The sequence below is a fragment of the Carcharhinus amblyrhynchos genome, chromosome 20 (genome assembly GCF_965287045.1).
Source record: "Carcharhinus amblyrhynchos chromosome 20, sCarAmb.v2.hapA, whole genome shotgun sequence".
Taxonomy (NCBI): domain Eukaryota; kingdom Metazoa; phylum Chordata; class Chondrichthyes; order Carcharhiniformes; family Carcharhinidae; genus Carcharhinus; species Carcharhinus amblyrhynchos.
In genome coordinates this window covers 14,974,851-15,002,413 of record NC_137343.1, presented here as the reverse complement: position 1 = coordinate 15,002,413, position 27,563 = coordinate 14,974,851, and the positions used below count along the sequence as shown (strand labels likewise).

Here is a 27,563-nt window from a genome sequence, read left to right as displayed (position 1 = left end):
CAGAAAGGGTAGATTTGTGCGCTTGAGAGCAGGAAGATGAAGACTCATTCTTCCAATTTCAATAAGAGTCACAAACTAACTCCAATTTAAACATTCTACCATTTAAATTACAATGGATCACTTCTGGCTTTGTCCACAACACAGAGGTGATCTAGCTATAATGTTTTGTGTGTTTTTTTTTCTGCTGTTAGTAGTTCTTGTAGAAATCTGGACAACTGGAGTGGAGACGAACTTGCAAACTATAGACTCCAGAATAGAATGCCATTCGGTCCATCATGCCTACGCCAGTTCTTTGGTAGAATTGCCCAATTAGTCCCATTTTTCCTGCTCTTTTCTCATTGCCCTGCACGTTTTCCTTTGAAATATTTATTCAATTCTCTTCTGAGCATTACAATAGAGTCCGCTTCCACCAAGCTTTCAGGCAGTACATCCCAGATTACAACTCGCACTGTAAAAATGCTTTCTCACATCGCCTTTGGTTCTGTTCCAATCACCTCAAATCTGAGTTACGAACTCTTCAGGAAGCAGTTTTTTCCTTATTTACTCTATCAGCGTCCATCAGAAATGTTGAACAGGTCTATCAAATGTCTTCTTAATCTTCTCTGCTCGAAGGAGAACAATGCCAACTTCTCCAGTTTCTCCAAATAGCCAAAGCCCTTGATCTAAGTTCTGATTCCAGTAAATCTCTGTCAAGGCACTGGCATCCTTATCAGAATACGTAGCATCCAGAATTAAACAAAATATTACAGCTGAGGCCTAAGCAATGCTTCATAAATGTTTCACGTAACATTTTTGCTTTTAGATTTCATTCCTCTATGAATAAAGCCAACATCCCAAGGTCTTTTCGAAAAGAAAAAACTGTCTTCGCAACTTGTCCTCTTACCTTCAATGATCTGTGCACTCTCCGGCTCCTTCAATATTGTAAAATTTACGTTATACTGCCTCTCCTCATTCCAAAACGCATCACTTCACACTTAGCAATGTCAAATTTCATCTGCCATCTGCCAGCCTATTTTATCTGTCAATGTCTCCCCGAAGCCTGGTACTTTCGTTCTCATTGCTTACTACAATTTGGCATAGTGAGATTTGCAATGTCGAAATTATGTCCTTTACATCCAAGTTAAATCTTTACTATTTTTGACATATGCAACACATTTTGAAATCATTGTATGATTAATTATTAGGTAATGTGTATATTATACTTGGGTCTTCATTTTAGGGGAAGTTGCCCTCCTAGAACTTATGGAGTCACTGGACAGCCTGATTGCATGAGGAAACAAATGAAATGAGGCTGGAAATGAAAATGCTGTGAACCATCCAATCCTTTTGATTAGGCTGTTACTTCCTTCCATGTTCCATTATGAGATACAATTAAGGCAGGAGATATTTTCCAAGCTGTACACTGCAAGTACTGCCAGAGGTTTGCAGTTTGGTGTTTTGGAAATTTGATCAAACACAATACGGATCTGTTCTGTGAAGTTTCATTAGTCTTATCCATTATCCCACAATGAGATTACGAGTCATAAATCTGGCTAAATATTTGCTAGATGCTGAATGTACGGCCCTCTATCTCAGTATCGATAAAGTGTATTCGTTTTTATAAAAGAGATTACTATTTTCTTTGCCAGGGCCTGTTTTCGCCCAATAACGTTAATGACCTACAGTACGTACAATCCAACTTAAACTCAGCACTTTTACAACAAATTTTTAGCAATTTCAGTCACACTGCAACTAAGTTACACAGATAACATTTTAACTAACATCTTAGTCACAACACTAGACAATCGTTCGAGAGCACATGGAGATTAAAACAGACCTTGCACCATGGATAAACATCTTGAATTTTAAGCATTTCACATTTGATGCACAAAAAATCATAATTGCACAGGGCAATATCCAGATAACATTAAGAGCAAAAAGAAATCCTTACTAACAGTTGTTATATGAAGTGATGCCACTAAACTCTACCTGGCAGCGGATCATTACATGTGTGACTTTTGGTTTCCCCTCACTGCTCTCCCCTTTATCGTCTCCAGTCCTCACAGACAGAACAAAATCTCCTGGATGGCTCTGGCTCTCTCGCACGAGGAAACTTCCTGGCTTTCCTTTCTCGGTCAGCAGTTTCTCTGCCTCTTTTCCCGAGAGGTGTCCATGGAACCACCTTTTGCAAAAAAACAAAATGTGATTAGGTTAATTGAAGCAACATCAGCTTACACAGCAACTCATGAACATGGTATGTTCAAGACAATAGTTAAAACTCAATAGCAGTTGGTCCCAAGAGCCATTTCCTCCAAACTCAAAAATATCATATTCAAACAATTTCAGAAACTAAATCTTCCTTATCTAGCTCTTCCATTGTTACAATAAGTGATTCCACACTACTGGAGAATACGTTAAGATGTCAATCCCAAGCAATGCCTCTCAGATGAAGCATAAAGTTTAGGCAACTTTCAACAGCAAGAGGAAAATAACCAGAGGATGAGTCGTTGCGTTTTTCATGGCAACTAGCCACAACAGCACTGACAGGTGACCAGGAGCAAGAAGGGTGGCCAGCCACATCTCAGGTCAGGATACACTGCACTAAATGAGAAGACCAAAGTGGGGAAGACTCATATTTCTCCCTCTGTTGATGGTGGGGAGGAATGATCTTTTTAAAAAAGGTTGTGGGGAGGAGGTTAAAATGCACAATTGTTAGCCCATGATCAGCCTTGGCTCAACAGTAGCACTCTCACCTGAGTCAAAGAACTCAAGCCACACCATAGAGACCCGTGAACATCACCTATGCTTACATTTCAGTGCTGTGCTGTCTGCTTGTTCTGTTTTATAATCAGCTGTAAACTCCAGAACATACGCCCCACAGTCAAATATGGATCAGTGATATGTAAAAACAAATAAACAACGTTCCTAACACTGATCACTGCAGGAACATTATAAACTCCCGATCTTCCTTTAAACCGTCGCAATGTCTTGCTGAGCTCGAGAAATCCCATGACACTATTCAAGGAAGAATTTGTTTGAGGGACCAAGTTGTGCACAGGTTGATTGCTACGATTGTCCGCATTATAACAGACTAAACTGAAAAGTACTTTGTAGGCTGCAAAATTGTTTTTGAAAGATACCATGTAAATGCACATTTCTTTCCTGTCTCCCTTCTCACATCTCAGATGTGTATGTGAATCCAGCTGAGACTGAAGACTATAAAATCAACTCTGTCAGCTACAACTCTCTGATACAAATTAAAGTTGGGCTAGTTTCAGCCCACTGGAAGCCTAACTACAAACAGGAGCTGTCACTAATTAATAATTCTAGATTGGGCATAATAATGGTTGGTGCAGGAAATTGGATGGTCACAGTGTTACAGGAGGGTTCATCTTCAGAGGTTGACTGTTTAAGTCAGATTGCTGATCAAGCTAGATTGCTGTGTGGAGCACTTATATGCAGGTGGGTTTGTGTTTAAACAATAAGTTCTTGATGCCAAAACCTGGCAGTGAAAATGGGGAAGCCATCTTTTCCAGCACCCTCATCCTTTACTTTAACACTGGGTGGGGGAGAAAACTTGGGCATGTATTATCTTTTGTTAAAAAAAACATAGCAATACTGTTGTTTAGCTGGTAAGCTATAAGGGGTGGTATGCTACTAGCTTTTGGAGCATGGCTTCTTCATCAGGTGAGCGGGATTTCCCCACTCAGCTTGTGCTACCAATTAAACCTCTTGGACTTTAACCTGGTGTTTTGAGTCTTCTTACTGTGTTTACCCCAGTCCAATGCCAGCATCTCCACATCATGCTATACCACACAGTGACACATTCAGGACAGCCTCTCAATTCCCCACATGGCACAATCCTAACTTTAGCAGATATCATAGGATGGGCACTTTCAGACAGGAACATGCAATAAGGTGTCCCAATGTTCAGCTGCCTTCTCACATTTGGGATTCTATCCCAATGACTGCACAGATGGAAGATCCGACTCCAACGTGTCACAGTTCCAGTTGGTATATTCAGCGCAGCAATATCTTATTTTTCTTCGAAATGTGCGGCCGGCAGTTAGTGCCCATCTCAAGTTGCCCTTGTACAAATAAGTGTTGGCTAGCAAACCAGGCCAGTTCAGGGGGCAGTGAAGAGTCGCTTTGAGATCAGATGAGATAAAGACATCAGGTTTCCTCCCCAGAGCACATTGGCAAACGAGATGGGTTTTCAGTAACAGCTAAACAGGTCATGGCATTTTGACTGTTCTCAGCCTTTAACTGCGGGTTTAAGATAAAACTAATTCATATTCCTAAACTGCTTTGGTGAAATTTGAACTGAGGTTCTTTGGGAGCACAATGGTTCACACTGCTGCCTCACAGCGCCAGGGATCCAGGTTCAATCCTAGCCTCAGGTGACTGTGTGGCATCTGCACATTCTCCGTGTCTGCATGGGATTCCTCCCACAGTCCAAAGATGTGTGGATTAGGTTGATTGGCCATGCTAAATTGCCCCTTAGTTTTAGGGAGATTAGTGGAGTGAGTACATGGAGTTACTGGGATAGAGCCTGGGTGGGACTGTGATTGGTGCAGGCTCAATCGACCAAATGGCCTCTTTCTGCACTGGAGAGATTCTGTGATTCTAAAGTAGTCCAAGAGCGTAACCACTAGGACCCCACCCCTTCAACACAGGAATTAAAAGGGTGAAGTAATAGTATTATTTCTCACATCTCTCCCCCACATCTAGATATAGTACATATACAAACTGCCTCCTGAAAGTGAATGTAATGCTTCTTTCATTTTCCTGGAATCATTCTAATTTATTAAAATAGATGTCAGAAACAGAAAGTAGCATTAAAACACCCTCCGGACGTAACCACCCATTTTACACAGGTGCTATTTTTGGTTTAAACCGTTAGTGACAGAACATAATTCACTCTCTTATAGCAGAAGCGCAATAAAAAAAGGGGGGATTGCTGATTTCAGTGACACAAGGATCCACGTAATGGAGTTTTGTACCAAATACAACTTTCAAAGGCAACACTCAAGATGACTCAACAGCCTTCATCATCAACAAAGCGGATTTCATACGGGGTTTAGCAGCAGACCAGGCTTACCTCTCGGAGGTGGGGTCAGCACAGTTCAGCGGATACTTCAGTTCAATAACGTCGCCATTCTTCTCCTTCAGCTGCCCATGGTGCTCCATGTAGTACTGTACCAACTCAGCCAGTGTAGCAAACTTCTCACCTCCATATAAATCATAGTAATCACCTGTATTCTGAATTTTGATGTGTGTAACAGCCCCATTTCGCCTAGGAGATCAAAACAACTGGATTACAGCATGTCACAATGACATTTATGTAAAATATATATTTTCTTTTCCCCTCCCTTCAAAACACAAAGTTTTCCTTGTTTTAATTACTGCGTGGCCTTTACCCATCTTTATCTCTGAACCTGCTCCAGCCCCAGAACCTTCTGAAATCTCTGGGTTCTTTCAAACTGACCTCTTGCCCATGGCCAATAACTCTGCCACTGGTGGTCATGTCTTCAGCTTTCTGGGCTTTTGAGCTCTGGAACTCACTCCATCTGCCTCTCTCCCCTCTGTTACAGTGTCCCTTAAAACTCAGCTTCTTTGACTAAGCTTTTGGTTATCTCTCCTAATATCATCATGTGCCTTGGGTGTCAAACTTTGCTCCCGTAACACTCCTACTGAACACCCTGGGGTGTTTTGCTTTGTTAAAGATGCCAAACGATGTTTCTGTTTAAAGAGTTAGTAACCTGTTCAAACTCTTTGCTAATACTACTATTCAGTGGCTACAATAATGGGCATTTACGTCTGTGTAAATGAGTTCTGAAACATCGATGTGATCACGTCAGTTTTATTGCTACAAGGACGCATCAGGTAGTGACCGCAAAAGTCTCAGAGGAAAGGATATCAAAAAAGTGACATCCCAGGACAGTTGTGCCAGGTTACATGGCTCCTCTGTCTCACTAACACCACATAAGAGGTTTCAGCTCTAGCCGCAAGAAACTATAAAAGGCTGTGAACGTATCCCAATTCATCATGCAAACCAGCCTCCCATCCATTGTCTACACTTCCCACTGCCTCAGCAAAGCAGCCAGCATAATTAAGGACCCCACACACCCCGGACATTCTCTCTTCCGCCTTCTTCCATTGGGAAAAGGATACAAAAGTCTGAGGTCAAGTACCAACTGACTCAAGAACAGCTTCTTCCTTGTTGCTGTCAGACTTTTGAATGGACCTACCTTGCAATAAGTTGATCTTTCTCTACACTCTAGCTATGACTGTAACACTATATTCTGCACTCTCTACTTTCCTTTCCTATGAATAATAAGCTTTGTTTGTATAGCACACAAGAAACTATACTTTTCATTGTATGCTAATACAAGTGACAATAATAAATCAAATCAAAATGGAAGTAAGTTGCCCATGAATACTGTAACTCCAGGTCTTCTTCCTGGTGCTTTTACAGTGAAGCAGGTTAAGTTGGAGAAGGCTGTGTGTCTGCTATTTCTCCTGAATGCATAACCAAAACCAGCACCCAAGTTACTATCTCATTCAAAACAGATCTCTGCAATCCCTTCATACTGAGATAGAGCAGATAAACTAAATCAACCGGCCACAACAACATATGCTTTTCTGGACATATTCTGAAGTACAGCTTTTCATATTGAATTCTGCTTTTATTTCTTGAATAGGTAACTAAAGTAATGAACAGGAGGACGTCTATGGACATTATTTATAAGGACTTCCAGAAGGCATTTGATAAAATCTCTCACAAGAAGCTGGTAACTAAAGTTGAAGCTGGTAGCTAAAGTTAAAGTGGAAAAGCTTCTCTTGCTGGCAGAACGTGATTAGTGACGTGCTAAAAGGATTTGCGTTGAGCCCTCAAATCATTTTCCATATATGTAAATGCCTCAGTGACAGGCAGTGACCTCCACCTTGCTATAGGTTTGAGATGTGGATACTCTATAGCAGGCACCTCAAAGCACTGGAAAGATCCTCCAAATCTGGTGGCAAGGAAAGCAGTCCAATAGCAGCATCCTTTTCCACGCAAGCATGCCCAGCATCAAGGTGCTAAATCACTCAAAACCAGATCCGCTGGGAGGGTGGCAAAGTGGTTAGCACTGCTGCCTCACAGTTCGATTCCTGGCTTGGGTTACTGTGAGGAGTCTGCACGTTCTCCCTGTGCTTGCATGGGTTACCTCCAGGTGCTCCAGTTTTCTTCACATTCAAAAGACATGCTGGTAAGGTGCATTGGCCATGCTAATTCTCCCTCAGTGTACCCAAATAGGCACTGGAGTGTGGCGACTAGAGGATTTTCACAGTAACTTGCAGTGTTAATGGAAAGTCACAGAATCCCTACAGTGCAAGAGGCAGCCGCTCAGTTGAGCCTGCACCAACAGCTGAGGCCCTATCCCCATAACCCCACATATTTACCCTGTTAATCTCCCTGAAACTAAGGGGCAATTTAGCCTTATCCTAACTTAACCCACAAAGCTTTGGAATGTGGGAGGGAACTGACGCGGAGAACGTGCAGAATCCACACAGACAGTGACCCAAGCCGGGAATCAAATCCAGGTTCCTGGTGCTGAGACGCAGCAGTGTTAACCACTGTGCTAGTGCTGCCCTACTTGTGACACTAATAAATAAACTTGTTTCTAAACCTGACACCAAACCCTGAAACAGCTGTGCTTCTCAGAACTTGGTCCCAGGAGAGCAGAATGCTTCAGGAATATCCTCAAAGTGTTCCTGAACGGGGGGCACACATGCCAGTGCTACTCTTGGAAATCCCTGCCTTGAGACTAACCAAAATGGAGAAGTTTCACTTGGGAAGGCAGCCAACAGAGATTTCACCAGGAATGTGCAGAGATGAAGTTGAGGTGCCGGAAAGAACAGACAAACCCCCAAATAACCCTTCTGCCCAACCATCCAAGCACCAACTACCTCATGTGGCAGAGTTGCAAATCAGATTTACTGGTCATCTCTGAAGCCAACAAACCAGAGTGCAAGCGAGTAATCCTCGATCCTGAGGGATTGCCCCAAGGGGCTAGTTCTGGGATAGAAACTCTCATATCCAAATGTGTGGAAGACAAAAACAGATGACGTTGTCTACAAGTCTTTCTTGAATTGTAAGTAGTACAGATAGAAGCAAATAGAATGAGGTGGGCAAGCCTGTAGTGCATGCAGTTCAATACAGGCAAAATTGAGGTCACCCAATTTGGAACTGAAAAGGATTGAATGGAGTATTTTCTGAATGGTGAAAAGCTAGAAATAGGAGAGGTGCATAAAACCCTCAATATCTCTTGATCCCTTTAGCCACAAGAGCTATATCTAATTTCTTCTTGAAATCAGACAAGGTTTTGGCCTCAACTATATTCTGTGATAGTGAATTCTACACATTCACCACCCGATGAAGAAATTTCTCCTCACTTCAGTTCTAAACAACTTAGTCTCTTGTGATATTGAGCAGGTACAGAAAATATTCAAACATTTTAATGGAATGTTGCCTCTTATATCTCAAGGACTAGAATATGCAAGAATAGAAGTTCTGTCTTCAGCTACACAAACCCCTACTCAGACCACACCCAGAATATGAAATAATTCTGGACACTACTCCTTCAGAAAGATGTATTGTCCTTTCTGGGACTGCACAGTAGATTTACCAGAGTGATACTGGACACCAAAAACTAGAATACAAAGATAGATTGGTACATGTGATAAAAAAAATCAAGTGATCACACAAACGAAGGTTGTATTCTCTAGAATTGAGATGGTTAAGGAGAAATTTGATTGAGGATTGAAGATAGTCAGGAAAGCACACAGGGTAGTTTGAGAGAAACCAGTTTCTTTGGCTGGTAAGTCTAGGGCTAGGGGGCTAAGAACTAGAACCAGACCTTTGAGGATTGAAATTGGGAAATACTTCCACATAAAGAGAAGGAGATGTTTAACTCCCTCTGTAAATGGACACTGATGCTAAACTAATTGCTAACTTTAGATCTGAATTGGGTTAACAAAAATTTATCAAAGGTGTTAAGGGATGTGGGATAGAGAGTTACGCATCAGATCAGACATCATCCCATTGAATGGCAGAACAGACTTGTGGGGCTAAATAGTTAACTCCTGGTTGTATGGATTAATCCACATTTCTTTCTTGTAATGAATATTACATAGTGGAAAATCAGCCTCAAGAGGGTGCAAAAAAAAGGAACTTACCGAAGATTTCCACATGACCCTAAATAGAGATGTATCATTCCCGTACCCCTTTCAAAATACAGTCAGAAATTTTAATGAGATGGAAAGGGTTGATTTGATTTATTGTCACATGTATTGGATATAGTGAAAAGTATTATTTATTGTGTGCTATACAGGCAAAAACCACATATGGGAGAAGGAAAGGGTGCAGAATAGAGTTGCAGTTACAGATAAGGCGAAGAGAAAAATCAGCTTAATATATAATAGGTCCATTCAAAAGTCTGATGGCAGCAGGGAAGAAGCTGTTCTTGAGTCGGTAAAACGACTCAAGAACAAACTTTTGTATTTTTTTCCTGACTGAAGAAAGCGGAAGAGAATATGCCTGGGGTGGATGGGGTCCACGAGTATGCTGTCTGCTTTTTTGAGGCAGCGGAAAGTGTAGATGGAGTCAATGGATGGGAGGCTGGTTTGTGTGATGGACTGGGCTATGTTCAAACGTTCATAGTTTCTTGCAGTCTTGGTCAAAAGGAGGAGCTATACCAAGTTATGATAATCCAGAAAGAATGCTCTCTGTGGTGCATCTGTAAACTTGGTGAGAATCGCAGTGGACATGTCGAATTTCCTTAGCTCCTGAGAAAGTGGAGGTGTTGGTGTGCTTTCTTAACTAAAGCATCAGTGTGGTGGGAACAGGACAGATTGTTGGTGATCTGAGCATGTAGAAGCTTGAAGCTCTCTGCCATTTCCACTTCATCACCGTTGAAGAAGACAGAGGATGTCCCCACTATGTTTCCTGAAGTCAATGACTATCTTCTTCGTTTTACTGACATTGAGGGACAGATTATAGTTGTTGCACCAAATCACCAGATTCTCTATCGCTTTCCTGTACTCTGCCTTGTTACTGTTTGAGTTCCAGCCCTCTACGGTAGTGGCATCAGCAAATTTGAAAATGGAGTTTGAGTATAATTTGACCACACAGGATTAGAAAATGCAACAGATTATAAACAACTATAGCAGAATTAAGTAGAGCCACGCGATATAAAAGGCTACTGCCAGTTTAGAAACAGAATCCTCAATCGAATTATTGTTCTCAGTCAATATGTAATATTGAATATGTAACATTGAATATGTAACATGAATTTCAGCCAGGCAGCAGTGGTGATGGTGCTGCAATACTTTAATTTAGGAGATGATTTTCCAATATTTAAAAATTGAGAAACTTGGAAAAGGCATGCATGACATGGGACAACCAAAGTTGGAAGGGAATGAGATGAGGTAAAACAAGGTACAGTCTCAACAAAAGGAAAAGAATAGTCACTCCTCTGGGATAAGAAACTAAGTTAAAACTGTTAGGGTTCCAGCTTGAAATCAATAATTCACACATCTGCATAGATGCAAGGACAGAATAAGGCTGTGTTACATTGCTCTGTATGGTAAAGGAACTTACTTATTTAGATAGACAATAAATAGCCTCTTAGAAAAGCTGCTTCTCAATGTAGCCAAAATTCAGCGAAGACCGCCAGCTTCAGAAGATCAATGATAAACTGAGAAAACTGAAAAGGGGAAGAGGCTGAATGGGTAGGAGAGAACTAACCCAACGCCTGATGCATGGATTAATGGCTGTTCTTGTGCAAGACTATGTTTCGAACTAAATGTTATTATTGAGTGACGATTTCAGAGCCCTTGCCAGGGTCAGTGCCAGCTTAGTTCAGTGATACACTTTCGCCTCAGGCTGAAAGCCAAGTGCTCACACCCCATTACAGTAACCCACATCTTTAGCACATTAGTACCGAGGGATGCTACATTGTTGGCAGTATTGTCCTTTGGATGAGACACCAAGATTTCACCTGCCTGCTTAAATGGATGTCAAAAATCCTATGGGACAATTGCAAAATGAAGATGTTCTTCCTGTACCCTGAAAAACATTCACCCTCAACTAACATCAAAACATTAACTGGATATATGTGGTTTGGAGAATCTTACTTTGCATAAGCTATTGTCACATTTCTCTACATAATACCATTAACTGCACTTTAAAGTTGTGCAGCTGTGGTTGTGCATTTGTGCAATGTCTGTGCTAATTTCTTTTAAAAATGCAATATGTGTGTAAGTACACAAACCATTTCAGATGTGTCAAAGTCCTTTATTTTGGAGAATAGCTCTGCCTGTGCGTACATGCTCTACAAAGTATATAAAATATATTCACACCATTGGAAAGACCACACTTTACGTAGAAAAATAGAAACTAGAAGGAGTTTCTGGAAGCCATTTGGCCCTTCAAGCCTGTCCCGTCATTCATTTTGATCTTGGCTAATCATCAAATTCAACAACCCGATTTCCCCCTTCCCACCATATCCCTTGATCCTTTTTGTCCCAAGAGCTATGTCTGATTTCAAGAAGAAATTAGGTAATACTTTGGCCTCAACTACTTTCTGTGGTAGTGAATTCCACACATTCACCACCCTCTGGGTGAAAACAATTACTCATCTCAGTTGTAAAAGGTTTACCTCTTATCCTCAAACCATGACTCCTAGTTCTGGACTCCACCATCATTGGGAATATCTTTTCTGGATCTACCCTGACTAACCTAATTAGAATTTTACAAGTTTCCATGAGATCCCCTCTCACTCTAATAAACTCCAGTGAATATAATCCTAACTGGCTTAATCTCTCCTCAGATGACAGACCTGGAATCAGCCTGTCCTTTGCTGGACTCCCTCTATAGCAAGAGCATCCTTCCTCAGATGAGGACACCAAAACAACAATCCAGGTGTGGCCTCACCAATGCCCTATACAATTGCAGCAAAACATCCCTTATGCAAATCTTCTCTCTATGAAGTCCAATGTACCATTTGCCTTCTTTACTACCTGCTGTACCTGCACGCTTACTTTCAGCGACTGATGCCCGAGGACTCCAAGGTCTATTATATACCTCTCTCAATTTACACCCAAGTAATAATCTGTCTTCCTATTATTGCTACTAAAATGGATAACCTTACATTTATCCACATTATACTGCATCTGCCATGTACATTCCTACACAGTAAGAAGTCTCACAACACCAGGTTAAAGTCCAACAGGTTTATTTGGTGGCACAAGCCACTAGCTTTTGGAGCGCTGCTCCTTTATCAGGTAAGCAGGAGTTCTGTTCACAAACAGGGCATATAAAGATGTCAAGAAGATTGCACATATTGAGTGTCTTTCTATGCCTTGTTTGTGAACACAACTCTCACTTATTTGATGAAGGAGCAACGCTCCAGAAGCTAGTGGCTTGTACTACCAAATAAACCTGTTGGACTTTAACCTGGTGTTGAGAGACTTCTTACTGTGTTTACCCCAGTCCAATGCCGGCATCTCCATATCATTGCCACACACGCAGTCTGTGCAAATCACAATGAAGCATCTCTAAATCCTCCTCACAGCTCACCCTCCCATCCAACTTTGTATCATCTGCAAATTTAGAAAAAGTATAGTCAGTTCCTCTTTCAAATCATTAAAATACATTATACAAGTAATAATATATAACCCCCAATGTTTTTGCCCCTTGATTCTTAACTCAACCCACATAGATTCCACATCATCTATGCTAATATGTTTCCTCAATATTGTATCAATATCATCTTTAAATCAACAATGCAGCTCCTTTTCCTTTCCATCTGTCGTTTCTAACTACTGTCCTTAATGTTTAGTTCTTGCTCAACATGGAGCCACATCTCTGTAATGCCAAATCCATCATACCCCTTTGCATCTGTGTAATCATTTTGTTTTGAGTGCTCCTAGCATTCAACTACAAAACCTTTGTGAGCTCTTAACATTCTTTTCCCTCTCCTACTTTTTTTTTTAAACTCGGTCTTTTTCTGACCCTTGATTTCTCTGTCCATTTTATTCTCCTTACTGTCTCTTCCTCCTCTTTTTAATTCCCCCTGCTTTGAATCCTTGCAATGGTTCCCACGCCCCTGCCATATTAGTTTAAACCCTTCCAGTTGCTTTAGAGAGTTTTTTAATAGAACTAAAGCCTGCTATGACTCTGCAGAGGAGGCTAAAGCCACAGATAGGACAGACGAGGCATGTTTTCCTTCACTGCACCCTGCACACACATACCAGCTTTCACTGTTATTTTTCTTGCGGGTAGCTACAAATAACAAGATTTATCAAACTGAATTTCACAGTGAGATTTAAGTTCTCAAGCTCCAAGTTGTTCACCCTGAACTACTACTCTGCTGTAACCATAATCCCTTTGATGGCCAAGATCATATGCTCATTTGACACCACTGAAGTGCTTTTTTTGCATCTCTTCAGGAATACTCATACAACTGGATGTGCATTCACTGACAGTGGCCTTTGCCAATTAGCAGGCTAACTACCTAAGCTCCCTATTTAAGGGTAATATGTGGTACAAATCAGGTGAATAATAAGCTTCAGGGTTTTGTTCCGCATCTTGTTTCTGCTACAACAAAAATGGTGGAACACTGAATGAGTAGCTGAATGACTTAAATGTTGATTACTGAGGTGCAAACTTTCTTTCTCTGCAACCAGTATTTAGAAACATTCTGAAAACATATTCCAACTAAGAAAAATCTCTTGGTGCAGCAAGGTCAATTTTATGCAATATCAGGGCCACCCCACCATTGCCACAGGTTCGGTTTTGTACACCAGTAACTTTCCTCTTACCTCACTGAAAGCGTGAAGTCACCAGGATTGCTCTTACTCGGTCGTGCCAAGAAACTTCCGTCCACCCCTCTGGTTAGAAGCAAGTTCTCTGCCTCCACTCCAGTGATATTGGGGTGAAACCACCTGGGAAAAAGAAACAAAATGGAAACTTTGAAACTGTTTCTATCTTTTTAAATGTGTTGCACTGTACAGCTAGCTCTAATCAAGCTAGTAATTGAAGAAATTTTCATATATACCAGCACTTGTTCTCTTCCTCCGGACTGGTCTCACATTACACAGATAATGCAGTGGAAATGGCACTGTTAGATTATCTAACACCACAACCATTATCACCGACTGATCATATTACCCAAATGGATCTTGTATATTCCTATAATCATCTTCAATCACATTTTCCAACCAATTACCTCTTCACAAAAAACAAACATGTTTTTGATTTATTTTAAAAAGAGAAAATATCTTTAGTCTTGCTTGAGCAATCTTATAGTTACGCTGGCTACTGCTCCTATCATGGTTGAGGGTAAATAAACTGCTAACATCCACATTAACCTATATCTTTTCAATAATGTTAAATACCCACACCACACCTAATTTGAATCATTTTCTGTAGTGAGCACCAGTTCCCCTCCGTTAATGTTTTAAGGGCTGTACCAAATCTTGATAGGAACCCCAATGGTCCAATGAATTTATTCAGACCAGAACTGAATATACACCTGCAGGTCCCTGGATAAAAGCAAATTACTGCGGATGCTGGAATCTTTGTCAAAGGGTCATTGGGACTCGAAAAGTCAGCTCTTTTCCCTCCTTACAGATGCTGCCAGGACCGCTGAGATTTTCCAGCATTTTCTCTTTTGATATCTGCAGATTTGATCTGTCAACAGGAGGTGCAAAGTTTTCTAATTTTAGCTGCGTTAGTGCAGATAAAATGGGCCTCAATATCCCTGGATAAGGAAGCTGAAATGCCATCACTGCTCCTGGAAGTGCTTGGTGTAATGCTCCCCCTCCTTGAAAATGAATATTGTTAAACATGAAACTGGCCACTGAGGCATCAATGCACAACTTGCTCATCTCCTCGCTCTGTAGTTCTCATGTGAGATGATGGCATCTGTGTCAAAGATCCAGCGTGTCTTGCAGAGGCTGCTGTGGCAGGGGTGTGTGGTGCCGTGGTCACTGTTCTCCTGAAAGCTGGGTAGTTTGCTGTGGACAATGGTCTGTTTGAGGTTGTGCAGTTGTTTGAAGGCAAGAATTGGGGTTGTGGGGATGGTCTTGGTGAGATGTCCGTCTTCATCAATGACATGTTGAAGGCTCTGGAGACGGTGTCGTAGTCTCTCCGCTCCGGGGAAGTACTGGATGAGAGTACTCTGTCCACCGTGTCCCATGTTTATCTTCCGAAAGGTTGGTGCGGTTTTTGGCTGTGGCGCGTCAGAACTGTCGATCGATGAGTCGATCGTCATATCCTGTTCTTGAGCGCATCTTTCAGTGTCTGGAGGTGTCTGTTGCAGTCCTCCTCATCTGAGCAGATGCTGTGTATACGGAGGGCTTGTCCGTAGGGGATGGCTTCATTAATGTGTTTAAGGTGGAAACTGGGGAAGCGGAGCATCATGAGGTTATCCGTGGGCTTGCGGTACAGTGAGGTGCTGAGGTGACTGTCTTAATGAAGATGTGTGTCTCCAAGGATGCAACCAATTCCTGAGAGTAGTCCACAGTGAATCTGATGGTGGGATAGAACTTGTTGGTGTCATCATATAGTTGTTTCAGTGACTGTTCACCATGAGGCCAAAGGAAGAAAATGTCATGGGTGTGTCTTAGTGTATAGCATCGGTTGAAGGTCCTGCGTGGTGAAGAAGTCTTGTTCGAACCTGTGCATGAAGATGTTGGCATATTGAGGTGCGAATTTGGTCTCCATGGCTGTTCTGTGTACCTGGATGAAGAACTGGTTGAAGGTGAAGACACTGTGGTCCAGGATAAAGTGGATGAGTTGTAAAATTGCATTTGGAAACTGGCAGTTATTGGCGTTGAGTACTGAGGCAGTTGCACAATGCCATCATCGTGGGGGATGCTGGTGTAGAGTGCCGTTTCTGTTCAGCAGTGCTGCTGTCTTTTTATCCCAGTGGTATTTGGCCTTCTATTTACCATTTCACTTTTACATCTACAAATTTGCTCAATGATACCCTCACCTTTGATGTCCCAAAGTATGCTTGCAGCTCCCTTCAAGTCCAAGGCATGGATACCATGAGTGGGTATGGCAGAACTGGTGCAGCCATTCATTGCCAGCTCTGCTTGGATTCCAATGTACAAGGTCCTGCTCTTGCCTGCTAAAAGCTCACTGTTCCAGGGTCACCTGGAATACAAAAATAATCCAGCTTCTCTTCTCTACTGGAAACTACCAACTTGCAACTCCCTGCCTCCCCTATCCTCACTTTCCAAAAAGTGCAAGATTACCATGGAATCTTTGTCACCATGAATGAGACCAACCAATCAGCATTTGCCTCCCACCCTCTGCCAAAACCCAATGAATTAAATATTATTTAAGGTACCTAACCCACCCAAGCATCTTTTAGCAAGTTATTTTCCACATCTCCTCTCCCATCCTCTCCAAGCTCATCTTATCCATGACCCTTTGCCACCAGCAGCCCCTCTCCCCTTCTCCCCCTTCCTCAACCCTATTCCACTGAAATGGCTAATCACCCAGTTACCCTTTCCAGCCCATGTTAGTGGATATTATTAAAAATTCTCTCTCACGTACTGTCTTCCACTCAAAAAACCCAACCCTTGTGCTGCTTCAACATCTCTCCTCTCTCCAAAGTCCTTGAATGTGTTGTCACCTCCCAAACATAGCCATCTTTTCTGGAACTCCACATCTGAATCCTTCTGGTTAGCTTCCCAGCCTTGCCACAGTACCAAAACGCCTCTTATCAAAGTCCCGAATGACATCCAGTGTGACTGTAACAAAGGTAAACTGTCCCTCCTCCTCTTCTCAACATGTTTGTAACCTTCAACAAGGTTTGAAGAGAAATTTTCTCTAATTAAAGACTGGAAAGACCAAAACCATTATCTTTGATGGCTGCCACAATGTCCACATTCTAGCTACTGACCCCACCTCTCCCTGACAGTTGTCTGAGGCTGTACCAGACTGTATTCAACCTTGATACTGTATTTTACCCGATGATGTGCTTGTGACCATGTATCCACATGATTACTAACACTGCTCATTTCCATTAGTTTGCCCAGCTCTACTTCAACTCCAGTTCAACTGCTGCTGAATCTCTCAACTGTACATTTATTGCCTGTAAACTGGACTGTTCAGCACACGAATGGCTGGCTCCCTGTATTCTACCCTCTGTAAACATGACATCATCCAAAACTCTTCTGCCCATTTCCAAATCCAACTCATTCATCACCTCTGTGCTCTCTGACATACGATGGCCCTTCTCCTCCCGATGTCTGTAATCTTTACAATCCTCTGACATTAGTGTGCTTCTCCAACTCTGGCCTTTTGACAGCCCCGATTTTAACATTCCATTGTTGATGGTTGTGGTTCCAGTAGCCAAAGGACTAAGTTCTTATATTCCCATACCAAATCTTTGTCTCTTTTTTCCAACCTCTTTGGCCAAATGTTTGGTCATCTACTGTAATATTTTCTTGGGAAACTTTACTATTTATTTTCTTTATTCTTTCATGGGATGTGGGCATTATTGGCTGGGCCAGTATTTGTTGCCCATCACTACTTTCCCTTGAACTGAGTGGCATGCTCAGCCAGATCAGGTAAGGAGGCAAATTTATTTGCCTCAAGGGCAAGGCACTTACATTAAAAGTGCTTTATGTAAGTTATTTTGCTTATACGCTATAATTTCTTTTCGTTCATGGGATGTGGGCATCGCTGGCTAGGAAAGCATTTATTGCCCATCCTTGAGGATATTGCTATGGATTTGGAGTCATGTGTAGACCAAACCAGGTAAGGATGACAGATTTCCTGCCCTAAAGGATATAAGTTAGCCAGATGAGTTTTTACAACAACCAACTATGATTTCATAGTCATCATTAATCAGTATGCAGGTACAGCATGTAACAAAATAGGCAAATGGGATGTTGACATTTATTACAAAGGGACTGGAGTATAAAAGTAGAGAAGTGTTGTTGCAATTGTGTAGCGTGTTGGTGAGACCAGATCTGGACTGTTGTGTCCTGTTTTGGTCTCCTTATTTGAGGAAGGGTGTGGTGGCTTTGGAGACAATTCAGAGGATCTTCACCAGATTAATTCTGGAGATGAAAAGGTTAATTTGTGAGGAGAAATTAAACAGTTTGGGCTTCTACTCACTGAAGTTCAGAAGGATGAGAGGGGATCTGATTGCGATATAAAATTTTTTTTAAGGGATTGATAAAGTAAATGTAGACTAAATGTTTCCCCTTGTGGGGCAATCTAGAACTGGAGGGCACATATAAATTTAGAGGCGGTAGCTTTAAAACTGAGATGAGGAGGAACTACTCGCAGAGGGTGGTGAATTTGTTGAACTCACTGCCCCATAGAGTGGAGTCTGAATTGTTGAATGGTTTCAAAGAGATAGATATATTTCTAATAAAAAAGGGATAAGGGACTATGGGGAGGTGAATTTGAGACTGGGGAAAGACCAGCCATGATCTAATTGAATGGTGGAGCAGGCTCAAAGGGCTGAATTTACCAACTTCTGCTCCTAATTTCCATGTTCCTCAAATTTCATCATCTGCCATGGTGGGATTTGAATCTGGGTCTCAAGAGCAGTACCCATGGTCTCTGGATTATTAGTCCAGCAACAATACCACTACGCCACTATCTCTTTCCACTCAGTGTAGTGTCTCTTCCCTCATTACAACATCACGCAGTCATCATCCCGTTAGTCCTCTCGCCTTCAGCAGGATCTGCTGACTGCAGTCCCTTAACAATAACATCTGAATGTTGCATTTGCTCAGTCATGTTTTTCTACATGCCGTGTCATTTCCTTTCACTGTTGTCTTCTTCTTTGCCTACACTGTCTGGGTATCAGAACTCAATGAAAATAAGTGGGTCTGCTTTGCAAGTGCAAAGCGCTGAATCAACCCACCACTTCCACTTCCACAAGCATTGTGCTGTCAAGGCCCTGCCCAATTGAAGTTCCTGTGCCAGTTCACTTTAACCACAGGCAATATTTCCAAGAAGTAAAATCTGAAAGTTCATCCTGTTGCCTTAAGCAATGGAGCAAAATATCCAAGAGTTGAATGGACAGCGGATTTTACTCAAGGCCACACCTCAAAGAACATTCCTATGGCCTGAGGTTTATGCCTTCTATAAAGTGCCCAATTATTCTTATCTCTCCTTGTTCCAATAACTCTACATGTTCAAATCTTTATCCATTCTGATACTGAAGGAATTCAGGTGACACAGCAACCATGGCTTCCAATTGCAGTTTACAGTGCAGACCTATTAGCTGACTGGGGCACAGGAAGTAAGGAGTCTCCTTTAAACCACTGGACTCATGAATGCCTTGTTAACTTTCAAATGTTGTTTTCTAGTCTTAGATTAAACTATATGTGTTCATTTCATCTTTTAATTAAACCCTGAAGTTATTTAACTTCCTTTTCCCTACAATCCATTCAGTTAATCAATGTCCTTGGCCAAAATCTTCACATAGTGAACTAACTAGGGATCTGAAAATGAGGCACCTGTTTTCAGAATAACTAGACATTACCTGCCCAGCCTTGACCAGAATCCAAAGTATACAGCGTGATTGGATACATTCATGTGAATTTTGAAATTCACATCTAAAAATCATTGTCTTAAAATCCATTAGCCCTGAAGTTTACATGTCAACTTTAACACACAATTCCCTTTATCAAGTACAATTTCACATTAATCACATTCAATTCAATTTGCCATATAAATCCACATCTGTCAGTGTTCTGACTTTTATCTGATCACATGGTTGGTATGAGGAAGTTTTATGAACTGCTAATAACCTTCCTCCTCAACTTAGTGAACGTCAAGCTCTGGAACAAAACGTACCCCAGTTCGTTTTCACAGCACTCCCCACTATCAATCAAACAAGTATATTTCCTCTAATTCACATCTCTTTTCACTTCTGAATATCAGAAAAACATTGGATTCTCTCTAGCCTTTAAGAAAAGTATTTACTTTAAAACACCATAACGACAAAATAAAATTTCCATATCAGCAATTCCAGCTGCTTAGTTGTTGTGACATGATCACCCACCCTTAGGTTTACTGTTCTGGGTGTATATCTTGTACATTCACCAAGTGTCGGGTGCCTGTATTCTGCACTGTATACCTGTCTTAGACAGACAATTTGTATCTCCAGGTAGATTATAACTGGAGTCAGTGAAGGCTTGTGCCCAGATGCTGCATTCCTATTGCTGTCTCTGCTCACTACCTGGCCACAGTCCATGAGTGATATTTCCCTCCCTGCCTTTGGCTGCCCAAGCCCAGGTTATCGCCGAGTGTCAGTGCACCCTCTCGAGGAGAAAGGGGTAGGGGTACCTCTACCTCCCTCCCCGCGATTCCCCAAGAGCGCTGCGGCCTCCCTCTCCCTCCTTCCCCTTCCTACCTTCGGGATGTCATGGTGACGGACAGACGGAGGGCACTCCCTCCCGCACCGGCCTCCGGTCGCTCTCTGCCTCCGCCAGCGGGGGGGCGGTGGGGGGAGACGTTCTGAGGGCCGTTTCTCAATCAATCGCTCCTGCTCCGGAGAGCCGGACTTGGAGCTCAGACCGCTGCCGCCCAGCGCTTCCCTCCGGCTGGGGAACTAAAGACCAACCGCAGAGCTGCGGCGCGGGGGGAAAGACGTCACAGCCTCTCGACCCTCCCCCCCTGCTAGCGGCGCGGCAAATGTATGTCATCGGCGCCCGAGTCCCCAGCCGCGGCGCGGAAAATCTGCGTCATCGCCACCCGAGCGCGCGCGTAGAGACGTCATCGCCGCTCTCCCTCTTCACAAGCGCAGGTGCAGTGACCAAGTAGCAATAAGCACCCAAATAACATCAAGGTACTTTCACTCTAAGTCAGAATTAAGAAGGTTAAGAGGAAGTCTGACAGAGAATTGATTCGAATAAATCCAGAGAAACTATCCTCACGGTTTTAACGGATTGGAAACTCAATATTACCGTTACCACCACAAAAGTGGGAGACCACCAGAGGGTTAGCACATTGTCTCTGACAGGGAATTCATTCATGACAGCAGCATCGATAGTAACTTTTAAAGAATGGTGGTAAAATCACAAATATAGAGGACATGGAAAAGGCACAAGGAAGTGAGACTAAGTAGCAGCTTTAAATAACTTAAGGAGAGGTCACAAGGCAGTAATGACTGGAATCTTTATCAGGAGTTTTGGTAGTGATGCTGAGAGGAAAGAGTGACTGGCTCTAGTGCAGAGTTAGCCAGACTTGGGTAGGTGTTTTTTTTAAAAAGGGGAAGTATTTAACTCGAATACTGTGACAGTTTTTTTCTCATATGCTTGAAAAGAAAGGTAAATGCTTGAATAATTCACCTTTGCTATATTGTATATTGCCATATTTACTGTTACACCATAATGAGGTACTGTGAAATATTGTATCACTCAGAAGCCCAAAAGGACTTGGGAGTCCTAGTTCAGGATTCTCTTAAGGTTAACTTGCAGATTCAGCACCCAAACATACCCATCTACGTATATAGGACATTACAGCACAGTACAGGCCCTTCAGCTCTCAATGTTGTGCTGACCTGTGAAAACCAATCTAAAGCTCATCTACCCTACACTATTTCCAATATGTTTATCCAATGACTATTTAAATGCCCTTAATATTGGCGAGTCCACTACTGTTGCAGGCAGGGCATTCCACATCATAGATCATAGAACCCTACAGTGCAGAAAGAGGCCCTTCAGCCCATCGAGTCTGCACCGAACACAATCCCACTCAGGCTCTACCCCCATATCCCTACATATTATACCCACTAATCCCTCTAACCTACACTTCCCTGGGTACTAAGGGGCAATTTCTTAGCACAGCCAATCAACCTAACCTGCACATCTTTGGACTGTGGGAGGAAACCGGAGCACCCGGAGGAAACCCACGCAGACACAAGGAGAATGTGCAAGCTCCACACAGACAGTGACCCAAGCCAGGAATTGAACCCAGGACCCTGGCGCTGTGAAGCAGCAGCGCTAACTACTGTGCTACCATGCCACCCCTTACTACTCTCTGAGTAAAGAACCTATCTCTGACATCTGTCCTATATCTATCACCCCTCAATTAAAAGCTATGTCCCCTCATCCTATATATACACATAGACTGGAAAAGATTGTGATTATAAAAGTAGCATGCATTTAGGTCTTAGGATTACAAGAATTCTCTCTTATACTTGCTTCCTGCTAGAATGAAGACATGAAAGAATGCAGGTCTGTGATCCATTTTTGTCTACTGAGAAAAGGAGTCTGATAGGATGATGGGTGGATTTGCTCTTGATTTATGTTCTACTTCAGTAAAAGGTGCAATAGTAAAGTCCTGGTATGGTTTCTCAGGTAGAGTGTTCATGGCCTACATGTGGTTTTAAAACTGGTGGTAGTAGGTGGGTTCTTTTCTCTCCGCTGGTATTGATGTTTCTGTATTGTCTGCTCAGAATATGCATTATTAAATCTCCTTATCAGAAACCTAGTTTCTGTCCTGTGACCAGAGCATCTCCTGCCATTAAGATAAAAGCAAATTAATGCACATGCTGGAATCTGAAACAAAAACAGAATATGCTGGAAAATCTCACCAGGTCTGACAGCATCTGTGGCAAGAGAGTAGAGCTAACATTTCAAATCTGGATCAGGGTCAGACTCTAAACGTTGGCTCTTTTCTCCCTTTGCAAATGCTGTCAGACTTGCTGAGATTTTCCAGCATTTTTTGTTTTTGCATCTCTTTCCATTGTCCTCAAACAGTTTCTAATGGTTAGGCCGAAGTTCACATACATTCTTGATAAGATAGAGCTTTTCATTCCTTGTTTCTGTGTTTTAATATTGGATTCAAAATTCAATATTGGTTGAAGAAATTCCTCCTCACTCAGTTCTAAAGGGTCGTCCCTTTAGTCTGAGGCTGTACGTTTGGTCCTAGTCTCTCCTACTAATGGAAACATTTTCCCCACACCCACTCTATCCAGACTTTTCAGTATTCTGTACGTTTCAATCAGATTTCCCCTCATTCTTCTAAATTCCATTGAGTACAAACTCAGAGTCCTCAAAAACTCCTTATACATTGAGCTTTTCATTCCTGGGATCATTCCCTGGACCCTCTCCAGGGCTAGCACATCCTTCCTTAATCATACGGGGCCCAAAATTGCTCACAGTATTCCAAATGTGGTCTGACCAGAACCTTATAAAGCCTCAGCGGTACATCCCTGTTTTTGTGTTCTAATTCTCTTGAAATGAATGCTAACATTGCATTTGCCTTCCTAACTACCAACTCAACCTGCAAGTTAACCTTCAGAGAATCCTGAACTAGGACTTCCAAGTCCCTTTGCACTTCTGAGGGATACAATACTGCACAGTATCTCGCTATAGTGCAACAGTAAATGTGGCATGAATAATACAACATTGTGGAGGTGGAATATTCAGAAAGGAGGAAATAGCAATGGAAAGGATGGATGGCAACGAAGTGAGAATGAACGAATGGAAGGGGAATTCCAGAAATGAGGAGGAGTGCTTGGAGAGAGAAATGTGAAGGACCGGTAATGGGAGAGGAAGCAGAATGCCAGCATTCACTCAGAGGGAGTTGTGAAGGAGAGCATCAGTTTCAAATGGAGTATGAGCACTAATTTGAGACAGAGAGGGAAGAGTACCAGTCTGAACTGGCTGAATGTTCATGGATAATTACCTAGGATACATGGCACAGAAACAAAGCATTCAGCACATCCAGGCCATGCTGGTATTTATATTCCACTCAGATCTCTTCCCAACTTTTCTTATCTAAATATACCATTGTACCTCCATTCCCATCTCCATCATATGCTTGTCTCGTTTTCCCCCAAATGTATCGATACTAATCACTTCAACCACTCTGTGTGGTAGTGAGTTCCACATTCTCGTCAGTCTTTGAGGGAAGACATTTCTTTTGAATTCCCCATTCTTGGTGACTATTATATACCACACTTGCCTCTGGTGGGCAGATTGCTGACAGCCTTCTGTGCTTGGAAAGCATCTCTGTTCTCACCATGGATCCCTGAACCTCTTCGCCCACCTGCTCACTCTTTGTGCTATCTTTCTGCTGGATATGTAATTCCTCCAGGGTGGATGTCCCTGAATTTAAAAAATATTTCACAGGGTGCGACTGCCGCTGGCTAGGTCAGCATTTATTGTCTGTCCCTAGTTGCCCAAAAGTGGGGTTAAGCTACTTTCTCAAACTGCTGCAGTCCATGTGGTGTAGGTACATCCTTAGCACTGTTAGGAAGGGAGTTCCAGGATTATGATCCAGTAACAGTGAAAGAATTACTGAGCTTACCCCAGTCCAAAGCCGGCAACTGCACATCATATAGTTCCAAGTCAGGATGGCGTGTCGCTTGAAGGGGAACTTGCAGTTGATGATGTTCCCATACATCTGCTGCCTTTGTCCTCCTAGGTGGCAGAGGTCAAAGATTGAAGGTTTGATAATACCTACCTCTACCTCAGCACTGCCTCTCTTGACCTCTGCATTCTCTCTAAATGGTCAGATTGCTTGAGTTACATACAGTACAGATGAGCAGATTTTGAAGGCTGCTGTCGATGGAAACTTGATGATTGGCTGCAATGCATCTTGTAGATTGTACACATTTCACTTGTACATTAGTGATGGAGAGAGTGGAAGTTGAAGGTGGTGGATAGGCTGTCAATCAAGCGGGCTGCTTTGTCCTGGATGGTGTTGAGCTTCCTGATTGCTGTTGGAGCTGCACTCATCGAAGCAAGTGGAAAGTACTCCATTACTCCTGGCTTGTGCCTTGTAGATGGTCAGGCTTTCGGGAGTCAGGAGGTGAAATCCTTTGGTGTTGATCAAACAGGAGTTCTTTCCTGGATGATGTTGAGCTTCTTGAGTTTTGTTGGAGCAACACTCATCCAGGCAAGTGTGAATAATCCATTGAAATCCTGACTTGTGCTTTGTAGAATTTGTACAGGCTTTGGGAGTCAGGAGATGAGTTACTTTCCACAGAACTCCCCGCCTTTGATCTGGTCTTGTGGCTACAATATTTATATGGCTGATCTATTCAGTTTCTAGTCAAAGGTAACCCCCCGCCCTGGATATTGATAGTGGGGTTCAGCATTCAGCAATTGTAGTGCCATTGAATGTCAAGGGGAGCTTCTCTCTTTCTTGAGATGGTCATATCTTGGCAGTAGAGTGGCATGCATGTAACTTGCCACTTACCAGCCAAAGCCTGAATGTTGTCCAGATCTTGCCACACATGGACACAGGCTGCATCAGCATCCGAGGAATCACGAATGGTGCTGAACATTGTGCAGTCATTGGCAAACATCCCCACTTCAGACTTTATGACGAGGCAAGAAAAGCAAAGCAATAACAATAACTTGAATTTCTATAGAACCTTTAACATGGTGAGGTGATTCACAGCTGTAAATCAGCTGTGATGATTGGACTGGGTTAATTGCAGTGCCAGGATGCTGTAAGGACTGTCACCTCTTTCTAAGGTGCTACTGATGGCAAGGCCTGGGGAGGATTGAATCATGTGTTGTGAGGAATTGAGTTGAGAGTACTCCTGTGCTGTACAATGGAAACCATGGTTTGAAAGCTTATATTTTTTGAGACAGACCCTAATTGGAACTGAAACGGAAATTTCATCTAATTGAAAGAGAAAGAAACCTTCAGGTCTCCAGGAAAAGTGACATTAGATGAAGCTAGATAAAAAGACACATCTATTCAAGCCCAGAACCCAAAGGTTCAGTATAAGCAGCCTGAAGAGAACAGAGACTGGATCCATAAACTGGGAATAGGCAAATACGAAGTTGCTGCAGCTGTTTCTATTCCATTAAGTTATCTTTGGTTGATTCATACCAACAAGCCTGTTGTAAGTAGAGTTCAGGAGTTTCTGTGGACATGTGCCTTTCTAGTGAAGACCTGTGCCTGTGGAACTCCAATTGGTTGATGCTGGTGTGGATTTTGGATAAGAGGCTGAATCCTCAAAGAAAAGGGAATGGAAGTTTTACCTGAGGAGGTTCAGTGCTTTAAAGGACCTTGTGGCTGGAATTGGTGCCGTGTAGATCTGAGAGATCTGTCCTTGTATCTGCTATTTAAAGTGTAATTTATGGTTTATATGGTTTACACTTTCCCATTGATTCATTCATGTTTAATTTACATTGATTTTGGCTTGATTGTTCAGTAAAAGGTGTAAGAGATTAAATCTTGTCCATTTGTTTTCTCATTGGGATTATTCAGTAAACTTGGCTCTTTTGGTTTTTGGTCTCCATGGGGATCATAACACCTGGCATAGGCAAAGACATGGCATATTGCAGCACTGTGTGAAAAAAGGATCCTTGAGGTACTATGGCATCTCCAGCTACCTGTGATTGTCAACACTGAGTGTTGAGGGACCTTCTCCTCAGTGAGCTTCCCAGCATAGACAGTTCTTATTTACTGCTATTTTCTCTTGTAAGTTATGAAGCACGTGTGAGAACCTGTCCATGTAAAGGAGGTGTGAATCAGGTGAGATTTCTTATCAGTGAATACCAATGCAAATGCTTGACTGAGAGGAGGAATACAGTGTAAAGCAGGTAATGAAAAGTGACATCTGGAACATTTGTACATCAGTGATCCAGCATCTACTCTCTAATGGAGATCTTAGTCAGCTAGAGACATACCTTATCCCTATTGGCAAGGTCATGGAACTTTTTCCTGCACTATATGTTCCATCCAGTACTACTAGGGCACTCGGTGACCACTTGTCACCCTTTCCAGCCCACTGCTTTCGACACATTTTCAGGAAACAACATTGCTATTGTACTGTCTGTGAGGACAGATCGATTCTGTCAACATCAACATGAGGTTGATCAACATGGTTTTTCACTATCGCAGCCTTGTAGAGTAGCAGAAACAGTCATAGTGGAAACACGTAAAAGGGAAGAAAATGCATCGCAAAGAATTTGCATTTATACAGTGCTCTTCGTAACCGCGGGATGTCTCAAAGTGTTTGACAGCCAAGAAAGTACTTCTGAAGTGCAGTCACAGTCATAATGCGCCTAATTTGTACACAGCAAAGTCCCATAAGCAGCAACAATAAGGAGGAGGTGATGGCCTCGTGCTATTATCACTAGACTATTTATGCAGAAGCTCACCTAAGGTTCAGGAGACCTGGATTCAAATCCTGTTACAACAGATGCTGGAATTTGGATTCAATAAAAAATATCTGGAGTTAAGTATCTACTGATGACCATGAAATCATTGTTGAGAAAACCCATCTGGTTCACTAATGTTCTTTAGGGAAAAAAAATCTGCCATCCTTACCTGGTCTGGCCTACATGTGACTCCAGCAGCAATGTGGTTGACTCTTAAATGCCCTCTGAAACAGACTCGCAAGCCACTCAGTTCAAAGGCAGTTGGGGACGGGGAATGAATGCTGGCCTAACCAGCACGTCCTATGAGGGAATTTTTAAAAATAATTTTAACATAAATAATGGAATCTTTCAACAGCATCATCATCTAGTGCCCTAGAAACACACCACCAATTGTTTGCCTTCAATATTTGGATTTCATC

General features: G+C 42.3%; 1 protein-coding gene across 1 annotated transcript in view; it reads right to left on the bottom strand.

Annotated features, from left to right (window-relative positions):
* Positions 1 to 20,669, bottom strand: part of ptpn11a (protein tyrosine phosphatase non-receptor type 11a) — a 67,208-nt gene extending 46,539 nt beyond the window's left edge. Inside the window, exons 1-4 of the mRNA XM_080208130.1 lie at positions 20,424 to 20,669; positions 13,849 to 13,971; positions 5,081 to 5,275; positions 1,969 to 2,161 (exon numbers count right to left, since the gene is read on the bottom strand). Coding sequence (XP_080064256.1) covers positions 1,969 to 2,161; positions 5,081 to 5,275; positions 13,849 to 13,971; positions 20,424 to 20,437 — 525 coding nt within the window. The 5' untranslated portion in view covers positions 20,438 to 20,669. The remainder of the gene's footprint in view (positions 1 to 1,968; positions 2,162 to 5,080; positions 5,276 to 13,848; positions 13,972 to 20,423) is intronic.
* Between the last annotated feature and the right edge of the window lie 6,894 nt (positions 20,670 to 27,563).